Source organism: Pleurodeles waltl, chromosome 1_1 (genome assembly GCF_031143425.1).
Source record: "Pleurodeles waltl isolate 20211129_DDA chromosome 1_1, aPleWal1.hap1.20221129, whole genome shotgun sequence".
Classification (NCBI taxonomy): domain Eukaryota; kingdom Metazoa; phylum Chordata; class Amphibia; order Caudata; family Salamandridae; genus Pleurodeles; species Pleurodeles waltl.
This window is the reverse complement of record NC_090436.1, coordinates 948,803,414-948,816,416: the sequence shown is the minus strand read 5'-3', so window position 1 is coordinate 948,816,416 and position 13,003 is coordinate 948,803,414. Positions and strand designations below refer to the sequence as shown.

The 13,003-nt window shown below is 43.2% G+C and overlaps 1 protein-coding gene across 1 annotated transcript in view; it reads left to right on the top strand.

Moving 5' to 3' along the window:
- Positions 1–13,003, top strand: part of LOC138304205 (alcohol dehydrogenase 1-like) — a 470,989-nt gene that overhangs the window by 131,803 nt on the left and 326,183 nt on the right. Inside the window, exons 4-5 of the mRNA XM_069244108.1 lie at positions 10,968–11,055; positions 11,170–11,389. Of these exons, the coding sequence (XP_069100209.1) occupies positions 10,968–11,055; positions 11,170–11,389 (308 nt within the window). The remainder of the gene's footprint in view (positions 1–10,967; positions 11,056–11,169; positions 11,390–13,003) is intronic.

The following is a 13,003-nucleotide window of genomic DNA, read 5'->3' as shown; positions in this document are numbered from 1 at the left end:
GAAATTAGCCAAAATACAGCAACAATTTCGTTTTTCAAACAAATGGGAAAAAGGGCTGCAGAAAAATGTTTGTGTTTTTTTTCTCTGAAAATAGCATCAACAAAGGGTTTGCGGTGCTAAAATCACCATCTTCCCAGCTTTCAGGAACAGGCAGACTTGAATACGAAAACCACATTTTTCAACACAAGTTTGGCATTTTACTGGGACATACCCCATTTTTACTATTTTCTGTGCTTTTAGCCTCCTTCAAGTTAGTGACAGAAATAGGTATGAAACCAATGCTGGATCCCAGAAAGCTAAACATTTCTGAAAAGTAGACAAAATTCTGAATTCAGCAAGGGGTAAATTGTGTAGATCCTACAAGGTTTTCCTACAGAAAGTACCAGCTGAAATAAAAAAATATTGAAATTGAGGTGAAAAACACAGCCATTTTTCTCCACGTTTTACCTTGCAACTTTTTCCTGTGAGGCCAGATTTTTTAAAGCAATATATCATTATGTTTGCTGGACTCATCTGGTTGCGGGGATATATAGGGCTTGCAGGTTCCTTAAGAACCCTAGGTGCCCATAGCCAATAAATGAGCTGCACCTTGCAATGGGTATACAGCAATTCATTTGGTGAAATATAAAGACTGAAAAAAAGGTATAAAGGTAACCTTTGTATTTCCAAAATGGGCACAAGATAAGGTGTTGAGAAGCAGCGGTTATTTGCACATCTTTGAATTCCTGGTTGCCCATACTAGCATGGGAATTACAGGACATTTCTTAAATAGACATCTTTTTTTCACACTGTCTTACATTTGGAAGGAAAAATGCAGAGAAAGACAAATGGCAATAACACTTTTTTTACCATTCTGTGTTCCGCCAAGTCTCCCGATAAAAATGGTCCCTCACTTGCGTGGGTAGGCCTAATGCTTGCGACAGGAAACTCAACAGGGACACATCACATTTTTACATTGAAATCTGACGTTTTTTTTGCAATGTGCCTAGCTGTAGGTTCCATCTAGCGTTCCCCCAAGTCTCCCAATAAAAATGGTACCTCACTTGTGTAGGTAGGTCTAGCACCCGTGACAGGAAATGCCCCAAAACACAACGTGGACACATCACATTTTACCAAAGAAAACAGACCTGTTTTTTGCAAAGTGCCTAGCTGTGGGTTTTGGCCTTTAGCTCAGCCGGCACCTAGGGAATCCTACCAAAACTAGACACTTAGGGAAATCCAAGATGGAGTAACTTGTGGGGCTCTCACCAGGTTCTGTTACCCAGAACCCTTTGCAAACCTCAAAACTTGACCAAAAAAACACTTTTTCATCACATTTCGGTGACAAAAAGTTCTGGAATCTGAGAGGAGCCACAAATTTCTTTCCACCCAGCATTCCCCTAAGTCTCCCGATAAAAATGGTACCTCACTTGTGTGGGTAGGCCTAGTGCCTGTGACAGGAAATGCCCCAAAACACAACATGGATACCACATTTTCCCAAAGAAAACAGAGCTGTTTTTAGCAAAGTGCCAAGCTGTGGATTTTGGCCTTTAGCTTAGCCGGCATCTAGGGAAACCTACCAAACCTGTGCATTTGCTCAAACTAGACACACAGGGGAATCCAGGTTAGGGTGACTTGTGGGGCTCTCGCCAGGTTCTGTTACCTAAAATACTTTGCAAACCTAAAAATTTGGCAAAAAAACACTTATTCCTCACATTTCTGTGACAGAAAGTTCTGTAATCAGAGATGAGCCACAAATTTCCTTCCACCCAGCATTCCTCGACATCTCCCGATTAAAATGGTACCTCACTTGTGTGGGTAGGCCTAGTGCCTGCAAAAGGAATTGCCCCAAAACACTTTGTGGGCACATCAAAATTATCAAAAACTAAACTACCTGGGGGGACATGTGTTCTTTGGTCATGTGCTCAGCAGCCATAGAGGGAAACCTACCAAACCCAAACATTTCTGAAAACTAGACACCCGAGGGAATCCAGGAGGTGTGACTTGTGTGGCTCCCCCAATGTTTTCATACCAAGAATCCTCAGCAAATCTCAAATGTAGATAAACAAAACACATTTTTCCCAACTTTCTGTGTGGGATCACCGCACCGGGACAAATATCCCACCACCCAACATTCCCCTTAGTCTCCCGGTAAAAATGATACCTCACTTGAGTAGGTGGGCCAAGTGCCTGTGACAGGGAAGAGCCAAAAACATGTCAAAATTGAGGGGGAACCAAAGCAGGTCCAAAAGGGCAGTTTGAAAAAAAACATTTTTAGGCTGACAAGTGGGGCAGAATTTTTATTGGTATGGATGAGAAAATGCTGGGTGGTAGGAATTTTGTGGATTCCTGCAGATTCCAGAAGGTTCCATCACAAAAATGTGGGAAAAATGAGTAATTTCCGGCAAAGTTGGAGGTTTGCAGGGCATTGTGGATAAGAAAATGGTGCGGGGTGCATGTGAAGCACACCACCCTGGAATCACCCAGATGTGCACTTTTCAGTTGTGTCTAGGTCTTGTGGATTTTTCTACATGGCAGCATCCCAAAGTCTAAAAAGTGCAGCCCTCACCATTCCAAATGGAAAGATTTTGAGAGTTAGCAAAGCTCTCATGGCCCAAATGTAAAACCAAAACCCCAAAAAATAATCAGATGTCATCTAGCGTGCCACGGGATAAGATGTTTTACTGTGTGGGGGAGAGCTGAAAGACTGCTACCCCCTACAGTTGGGGTGCGGGCATAACCAGGCCCATACTGGTGGTAGCCACCACCCCACTATTTCTTTTTTTCATTCCCTGGCATCGAGAAGGCTTTCTGCCCCCCCCCCACCCCCCATGGAGTGGATCGGGGTAATTGCCCCCATCTGCCCCCTGGTGGGCAGAACAACTTTGTCTCCATTTATTTGGGGTGGGGTTATGGCCATAACCCCACCCTCTTTTTTTAAACAAATTCTTCCCTGGTGTCTGGTGGGGTTTCTGCCCCTCTGCGGAGCAGATGATCCTTACAAAAATAGGCTGATCTGCCACCAAGGGGGGCAGAAATGGCCTAAAATACATTTCCCCCCCAGGGGAGCAACCCTTGCCTAAGGGGTTGCACCCCTTGCGTGAATCTGACCTAAAAAATCCCTGGTGTCTCATGGTTCCTGCCCCCCCTTGGGGGCAGGTAGGTCTAGCAAAAATAGGCCCATGAAATAGCCTAAAAACAATTTGCACCCCCCGGGGGAGCTCTTGCCTAAGGGGTCTCTCCCCTTATCAATGCAAACAAATAAACAAAATCCCTGGTGTTTAGTGGCTTCTGCCCTCCGGGGACAGATCGGCCTAACCGATATAGGCCGATCTGCCCCCGGGAGGGGCAAAAAAGGCCTAATAAAAAATTGCCCCATGGGGAGCGACCCTTGCCTAGGGGGTTGCTCCCCTTATGCCAATTTCATAGCTAAAAAAAACAAATCCCTGGTGTCTAGTGGTTTCTCCCCACCCCAGGGGCAGATCGGCCTATAGCCTGATCTGCCCCCAGGGGGGCAGAATAGGCCTAATAAAATGATTGCCCCCAGGGGAGCGACCCTTGCCTAAGGGGTCGCTCCCCTTATGACACCCAAAAAAAAATAATAATAATAATAAATCCCTGGTTTCTAGTGGATTCTGCTGCCCACCTCCCCCGGGGGGCAGATCAGCCTAATCAATATAAACTGATCCGCCCCCGGTGGGGGCAGAAAAGGCCTAATAATGACTTGCCCCCTGGGAAGCGGCCCTTGCCCAAGGGGCCACTCCCCTTATTACATATATATTTTTTTTAAACAAATTCCGTGATGTCTAGTGGGCATTTCTGCAGCCCAATCGCATACTCAGAATAACATCAAAAGAAAAGAAAAGAAAAGCCTTTCCTTTCTTTTGATGACTCTGCCTGCCCCCTCCTCCTGAGTGGAAGAGAAATGCTTAGCATTTCTCTTCCGCATCCAGCGTGAAGGAAGGCGACCTCTGATGACGTCAGCACGCAATCGCGTGCTGATGTCATCAGACGTCACAGAGGTTAGGGGGGTCGGGGGTGGAAGGGGAAGGGATTCCCTTTAAATCCCTGATGGGGGGTGTGGGCTGGGTGCAGGGCGAGCTGGGCTCGTCCTCGCCACACAGCCATCGTGGCGGAGGGCAAGACCAGCTCGTCCAAGGCACCTGAGTCTGATTGTTCAGTACTGTGTTACAAGACATTCTGAGAAAAGATTAACACATTTGGTTATCTAAAGGAATTCTACTTCACGTTGGCTATATGCCAGGTTTCCTTTCTTGAAGCAACATTGGCATTTTAATTGATTAAATTAATATAAAACAAACCCACCGGCATCACCGATTTGGCAGAAACATTAGATAAAGTTATACTTTGTGTGTCCAGTCACAAAGGATGCACAGCAATCAACAAACATATTAGGTCACGTGTCAACCTTTCAGACTCATTCTGCCACATTTAAACAGGCAGATCAGACGAAAACAAGATATACCCTCAAGTGCTTTGCTTCCTCCCAAACAACTACTTATCTCAAAAAAGACCCAGATGACCTGCAAGGAGGGGGCGGAGCCGGAGCCAGTAAGCGCTGTTAAAGCACCGCCACAGTACCGCTGCACGGGCCACGCACAACCAGCAACAGGGACTCTGTGTCCCAGGAGACCTGCAAGGAGTGGGCGGAGCCGGAGACAGGAAGCGCTGTTAAAGCGCCCCACAGTACCGCTGTGCGGGACGCGCCCGGGCCATTCATTGGCCCTTTTAGTCCCGGAATTGGGGGTAAGTATTTGGTCTTAAGGCTGAAGACTTTATATGGATTTTCCTTGCATAACTCCTTTTCTAGCCTAATCCTCAGGGTGGAGTGAAGTCCTTTTCTTCTGAGTTAGTAGAAAACTACCTTGTGGGTGTTGTTTTGATTTTGTGACAATCCTGAGAGGCCCCCCGGTGGTAATTTGTGAGGATGGGCAGGAGAAGGACATTATTGAGTGGGGACCAGAGTGGAGAGGAAAAGAGGAAAACAAATTCAACATTAGTTTCCTTTCTTGTGTGTGCTGTTGGGGTAGTTACGAGGGAGATCAACCTGGCAGAGATAAGATTCTCGTTGGAGATGAGTGACTGGCAACAAGCTTCCACAGAAGAAGGGGATCTGGGGATCTTTGAGGTGGAGGATGGACAGCCTCGGATTCGCCAGGGTGATCTCCCCAAAGCTCCAGTGCAAGTAGAAACAGGGGCGTAGGGGCTCCAGGGGCAAAGGGATTGGAGGGAGGCTTAAGGAAGAGCAAGAGGCTTCTGATGGTATCTCCTCCTGGTAGTGGCAGTCCCCCTTCAAAAAAGAATAAGACTCAAAAGAAAAAAACAAAATTGCCCGTGTCCGCAAACCCTAATTCGACTTCCCTGGGTTGTTTGGATCAATGCCCAGGCCACTGTTTGGAAAATCTATTGGTAAACTTTAAGGTCATGATTGAGTCCTGTATGGAGAAACTGCAGGCGCTTGAAACTGCAGTTTCCCGGTTGAGCGGCAAAGATAGGCCAAGGCTGGCTTCCGCTACACGGGGCCCCTTGGATGCCAGGTGTCAAACTAGCCTCATTGACGGGGTGCTTCAACAAGAGGAAAACCCTAGTCCCCAGTTGAGGGAAATTGAACAACCTCTAAGCTGTCCCATTTTGAGGGCCGCTGGTCACTGTGTGGAGTCTGCTACGGGCATCCTCTCAACAACCGCTGGGATAAACCAAGGGAGGGGGGATGGTCGGATGCTTGGTAGCAGGTACATGGACAAAGTGGGAGTGGTACAAGATAGAAGTGAGACTCAAAAACAAAACCAACATTTAGGGAAAGGGCCCCCACTCCTCTGCTTAGAACTCCGTCCAGTCTGTGCACCCTATGTGGTGGTGCTTACCGATGTCCCCCCCATAGCGTTGGGCATTAGTGAATCCACAGCCCAACTGAAGAATAAGATCTGTCATTGGCTGAGTAAAAACTGTGACTTTGTCAGTAATGATTTTGAGGATATCGTGTTCGTCAGAAGAATTGACTGGGTAGGGCCCCGGGTAAAGGACGGTAATGGGGATTGTGCATTTGTTAATTGTAGATATCCAGGTCTGGCCCAGAGGATCCTTTTGTCACAACGTTTGCCACTCAAGCTGAAGAGTAAGATTGGTATGGTCCCTTTGGGTTTTTTCTATAATCATACTAAATTGAGTGATGTCATCTAAATTAGGAATTCTAACCCAGGGCAGGGTGCGTCACAGCCAAATAGTATGAGCCATAATTTTTTTAGCTCCCTAGATTTGGAGAGAGTGGATTGATGCTATGTGCAGAGATATGCGGGGGATGCTGGAATCTTCTTTCAATGCCCTGATCACTGAAGGTCGGGATGGTTCATTTGCGAAGTGTTGCCTTATCTCCTGGAATGTAGCAGGGTATGATTCTAAGCTTTCGGACAACAATTGGCTGAAGTTTGTGGCACACTATGATTTCATCCTACTTCAAGAGACCTGTTCGGACGAGCTGGCTGAGTGGGACGGTTTTCAAAGATTTGCAGTCCCGGCCATAAGGTCTCAAGTCAGTCACCCTCTAGGGGGCCTAGTCACCCTAATTCGATTCTCCAAAATAGTGAGAGCCTATCAAATTACCTGTCAACATCAGGGCTTTTTAATCATCTGGGTAGTTTTCTCAAATACATTTAATATTGTATTGGTTAAATTCTATAATGCTGTTTGGGACTCTGGCTGTCAAATAATGGTCCTTATTTTTGTTTTACAGAAATTGAAGCTTAGATTGGAGGGTTTCGGGTTCTATTTTTGTGCTGTGGTATCAGGGGATTCTAATGCCAAATTAGGGTGCTACAGCACCACGATGAACCCTTTTGAGCAGGGCCATGAGATACACTCAGATAAGGGATCACACGATGTGAGGGGTGGAGCCCTGAACAAGGGCCTAAGGAGTTTGGGTCTTTTGAACATCTGTTACCTGTAAACAGTGGGTACACTTCAGTTCCCTACTTTTGTAGGTAGAGAGGCTGGAACAACATTTGATTATATTTTTGGGTTCCCACCTATAAGGAACATGGTTAAGGATGGTGAAGTAATAGTGCAGTATTTTAGTGACTACTTTTAATTTTCCTGATACAGTGCAAAAATCTGTGTGGGGCGTGCTAGTCCTGGTGAGACCCAAAGATCAGGGCTGACGATTGGGTTGGAAACAGGTGAACATTCAGCAAGTAACAGAGAAGGTGGTGGGGGGAAATTTTAATCTGATTTTAGGCACTCTCCTGGCAGATTCCTTCAGTCCAGGGGAAGTAATGGATACCATATCTAAAGTTAACAAAGCTATTAAAAAAGGGATGACCGCAGCTGTCCAGCCTTTGCATAAACAACAGGGTGGTTGGTTTAGTAAATCCTGTTATGCGGCTAAGAAATCTTTGAGGAAAGCACTAAAGGAACACTTGGAAGAGATGCTAGGGAGCATTATAAATCTGTCTTGAGGGCCAGGAAACAACAGCTTAAGGAATGGGCTTGGGAGGATTTGGAACGAGCATCGCTACATAAGAATCCTGGCCTGTTCTAGAAGGTGGTCAACAGGGGCTCTTTTGAAACAGAAACCACTGAGGGTTTGGGTTGTAATATCGCCCCTAAGACTTGGGTGGCCCACTTTTGTGGGATCTTTTTGGGGGACCGTTTAGGAGACCAAAAGGGAAATTGGCACAGACATTCCCCTGATCTAGCCATTAGATTGAACCTTGAGGAGGTACAGGAGGCGCTGCAATACAGCGCCAGCCATAAAGCCCCGGGCCCTGATACTATCCCTATGGATTTATATAAATATTGCCCACAGTTTTGGGCTCCTATCTTGTTAAATGTCCTCAATGCTGCAGTTAGTGTAGGAATCCCGGCTACTTGGAGGTCAGCTTGTATAGTACCTGTCTATAAAAAGGGTAATCGTAATGACCCGAAGTCGTACCGTCTGATTTCACTACTTGACTCCTCAGCAAAACTTTTGGGTTGTATTATTGTTAGACGTATTGAGTACTGGATGTCTGAAAATACAATTTTGAGTAGGGTTCAGTACAGATTTAGGGAAGGGCTGGGAACTTTAGAACAGTGTCTAAACCTGCTTATGTTGATTGGCAAATATACAAAAGCCAAGAGGGGTACCCTGTATCTTGCTTTTATGGAGTTAAGTTGTGCCTTTGATAAAGTTGATCGTAGTAAGCTTTGGGACAAGCTAACCCGGTTGGGCATGGATTCCCACATTGTGGAGCTGCTTTGTTATCTCCACTCAGGAACTAATGCGAACATGAGGGTTGGGCAGCAGGGAGAAAGCACAGAATTATTTGAACTAAACAGGGGCGTGCAACACAGGTCTGTTTTGGCCACTATCCTTTTTTTGTTATATACTAATTGGTTGTATGATTTTTTTGCTGAAAGTTGTAAGGACGCTCCTAAAATCCATGGCAAAAGTATCACAGTACTGATCTACAAAGACGATGCAGTTCTTATGGCCGGTACCATGAACGGACTACGTGAGGCAGTTAGAGATTTTGAAATATTTATGTCAGCTCTAGATTTAGAGATTAATTGCAGCAAATCACATTTCAAGGTTTTTGGTACGCCATTGAGTAGAGTAGGTGCACTGCGAATAAAGGAGCAGGCAATTGATAAAGTACATCATTTCCCTTATTTATGGGTGAATTTTGATGAAGAGCTCCTGGAAACCTTGTATCTCTAAGAGAGGGATGCTTTTTAATTCCACTGCAGGTGCCACATTTGAGTTTGCTACCAGGGTGGGCAATAAACCTATTAAGCCCTTGCTTGAGGTCTATAGGCGTAAATGCCTGCCAGTCCTGATATATCGGGCCCCCCTTTGGGGTTACACGAACAATAGGGCCCCTGCAATTGAGGAAAATCGGTTTTGTAGAAGATTATTAGGGGTGGGCCAAAATATTCCTGGGTTTTGCTTGCTTGTTGAGCTGGATCTGGATTTTATAGAAGATGCCATTAAAATAGCTCCCCTTCTACTGTGGATTTCAATCTGGACTAATGAATTTGCGTCCCTGAAAAGGGAAATCCTGTGGGATTGTTTGCAATGTGATCACGCAAAGGAAATTCCCTGGCTGGCTTATGTAAGAAAGGCAGCAAGTGTACTGGGGCGCACAGATATTTTTGATGCTTAATAGGGTTTAACCAGCTCGGACAAACAGTGGGTGAAGAAGAACTTCCTAAAACTTTTAGTGGCGGAGAGGGAGGAGGTAGAGCTAAGGAAAAAATCAGTGGAGGATTTTATTATGATAAAGATGGGGGTGGGTCCAGAGGCCTACCTCCTGGAGGTCAAAAATGTAGGGGAAAGGACCCTTGTCACGCGATTCCGTCTGGGAGCAATTAGAAGTAATTTGTGTTTTCCGTTAGGGCAGTTTGATCAAAATTCCATAAAATTGTGCCCATGTGATGGTGTATCCCAACAGACCTTAATTCATTTTACCATGTTTTGTGAGTTTTATGCACCATTTAGGAAACGCTATTTAGTCCCTCTTTTGAGGGACAGGGGTTTTGTGCGATACCGCTGAGCCTTTATGTGGTTGTGTAAGACTTCTGATGTATTGGTGTGGCAAGGGATAGGCTTCTTTTTAAAGGGAGCGATAACTTGGTGGAATAGTATTAATTTTAAAAAAAATCTAGTGCTTATATAATATATTTTTTTTTTTATGGATATATCAAATGAGTACTGTAATTTTGAATGTAATTGCCTTTTCAGCTGTTTTTATGTGCTGTTTATTTATATGTTCTTATGGTTGAAAATGTTTAAACCGAATAAAGAGATTTGATGATTGACTAACCTTCTGATTAGAATAGCATGTTTGGGCTTCATGCAAAACAATTTAGTCAACACAAATTTGGAAAAACATCTAACTATGGCTCTATCAAAAGTAGCGGTTGGTACCTAAAAACAAAAGCAAATGGACATAGTAATCAGTAACATCGTCTTATACCTTGCCTCAATTTGGTTCAGCAAGCGGTAACAGTCTTCATCAATTGGACATCTGCTCAGTCAGCAAAGCATCGGAATTCAGAAATAAAGTTCAAGATAGAAATATCTCAGGAACAGGCATAATAGAAAAGGTACTTCTCAATAAAGATATAGGATAGGCAAGAAATATCTCTTCAGGCAGTTAGGAATGAATAGTGGCTAATGGTGCATCTCCTCTCGGTGCAGTCTGGCTAAATTGGATTCCGTAAAACTATTTCCCACTTTGCTATTGGTCAAAGAATCATGTATTTACGTTTAGTCCAATGAAGGTAGAACCTCAAATCTAAGAATTTACCAAACCATTGTTCACATGACTGGCTCTTCTCCTCCTGTTCCCCTCGTTGTGCTTGTCAGGTAACAAAATTGTATCAGCTTATACTCCAGTCAGTGTTTCCATTGTCTGCTCCTGGGAACCTCTCCTTTACACACACGAAGTTATACAAAGTATCCATAGCACGTACAACATTTCTAGCAAGCGGTTCTCATGGGAAAGAATTTCAAGTAATATCATTTGGTCAGCTCAATGGAAAATTACAAATTAATTCTCTAAGCAGACATTTTATGGTTCCTTTAAGCAATGCAACTTGACATGAGGCCATGCAACTAGGCCCAAGACCTCCGTAAATTAAGGCCTATGATTAATAAAGCAAATACATAATACATAACCATTAATATAACATACTACTGCATTAATCCAAATGTGAGCATGACATTTTACATTAATAAGCTGTTAATAAGTACACTTTGTGATTATTGGTGGTCACTCAAGTAGGCAACATTTTCAAACTTGTGTATTAACTTTCTATGTTAACTCATTCTTTATGTAGTATTAACATTCAGATTACGTAAATATTCATTAGTAAAACTTCAGCGTGAACAGGGCCAATTCTGAATAAATTTTGATTGTTTTGTTTTATGATCTGTTTCCAGATTATGTCCATCGTATTACATTAAAAATCGTTTTCATCTCTCCTAGGTGATAAAGTTATCCCATTATTTGTGCCACAGTGTAAAGAGTGTCATTGCTGCAAACATCCCAATGCCAACCTCTGTGTTAAGAGCAAGTGAGTTTGTGTTTTCAGTTTACATTTTTAAACGTAACACTCTTTAATTCATTCCGACTCAAATGACAGAAAAGCAACATATCTAACACTGTTTTTCATTTTTCTTTCACTTAGTATTTGGCCATACATTGGACTGATGGATGACAAAATCAGTAGGTTTAGCTGCAAAGGGAAGCTGATTTATAACTTTGCAAGCACCAGCACCTTCACTGAGTACACTGTTGTCAATGAAATTTCCGTGGCTAAAATTGGTCATACAGCCCCTTTGGAGAGAGTCTGCCTCATTGGATGTGGGTTTTCTACTGGATACGGATCTGCAACTCACACTGCCAAGGTAATAACTTCTTCTTTTATAATTTACTCCATTATTGTTTTCACTTCAACACATACATTTGTTTATTTTTGAGATTCTGAGGCCCAACCAAATGTAGACCCTCAATGAGCCTTCATAAAGAAGGCAAAACAGAATGGAGGGAGAAGTTAATTTAAAGGTCTTGCATGCAATTAGTTTCAATTTCAAATGCTTTCCTGAGCAAGGCTGTATTACTCATGGCTTAGTTGCTGGTGCTATTTGACAGTCAAAACCCACCACACACAAAGGGTTATACATGTATATATGTTTAGACAAAACAGAATCAAGAGCACTCAAAGCTCTAATGTATGTTAATAACGAAGAGGGAATCTGTAAAAGGAATATTCAGTTATAATCAAAGCCAGTTTCCTCCCCAGTATACTCTCCCACTTCAGGTGATAGCAGGAGGGGCTAGAAAATCACAGAATCCTGAATGGTCCCCGATAAGATATGAAATCGTCTGGCGGGCAATGTGTTATAATGTACTTAGGCAGCTTCAGCCAGGCTGAGGCTGTAGGTCTCATTATTTTATAAAGGCGCAAGGGTCCCTTAGATAAAAGGGCTATAGATTTAAATACTACATTGACTCACAATGAAATCTATGGAAAACATACAATAGATCAGCATATTTATTCCAAACAAAAGTAAGAAATCAGTGTATTGGAAAAAAGATCTTGGAAACCTTATATCATAATTGCTCAGGCATACCACATGTGACAAAAAGCACAGTTAAAGTCACAATTTTACAGTACTCTTGCTCATGTCAAAACATGTATTATTGTACGGAGTCCAAGTACTAAAGGTCGATGACGTTTCAATCCCTTATTTGATTGTTACCATCATCATCAGGACATAAACATTATGCCTGAGATGCACAGAAGTAGTCACTGACTATACAACCAAGACCTGTTAAAATCAAGGGAACAAAAAAAGGAGAAAAGAAAAAAAGAAAAATGATTAAGAGAGAGGAAAAAGGGAATTGATCAGCTATTGCTAAATGTCAAAAATATAATATAAATGTGCTGCCACACCTTGCATCACATACGGGAAAGATTCGCCATGCAAGGTCTCATGCTGTACCAACACTCGGATCAGGATGATAATTGAAGCTAGGAAACCACTGAATGTGTCGTTGAACAGTAAGAAATCGGACCAAAGTATATAGTCACTGGTGTCACAAAAATTGTGAGCCCAATCAATGCTTACACAAATCAATCACTTTTTGTTCTGTGGGTACACCAATGCAAGGTTATGTGCCATGGAGCTGTGAAGTCATTCCATGCTTAAACAAACTAATCACTCAGTGAGTAGCGGAGCAGAAGGGTTCTAATGGTACAACCCACCAGAATAAACCTTTGTAGGGACATCAGTCAATCAAGAAGTCCTCAATAAATCAACTGTCTCTTTATGATATGCGTACATTTTATGGTGACATTCTTGGGTTCCATGCTTTGAATCAGGCAGTTTAGTTGCTAGCATGACTGCAGTTTGGGGTGTCTTTCTCTGCTACATTAAACTACTTCTAAGACTATCCAGCATGAGAGCTTATCCTTGATTACCACAATTTTGACGATGATCCTGCCAGGCCCAAGAAAG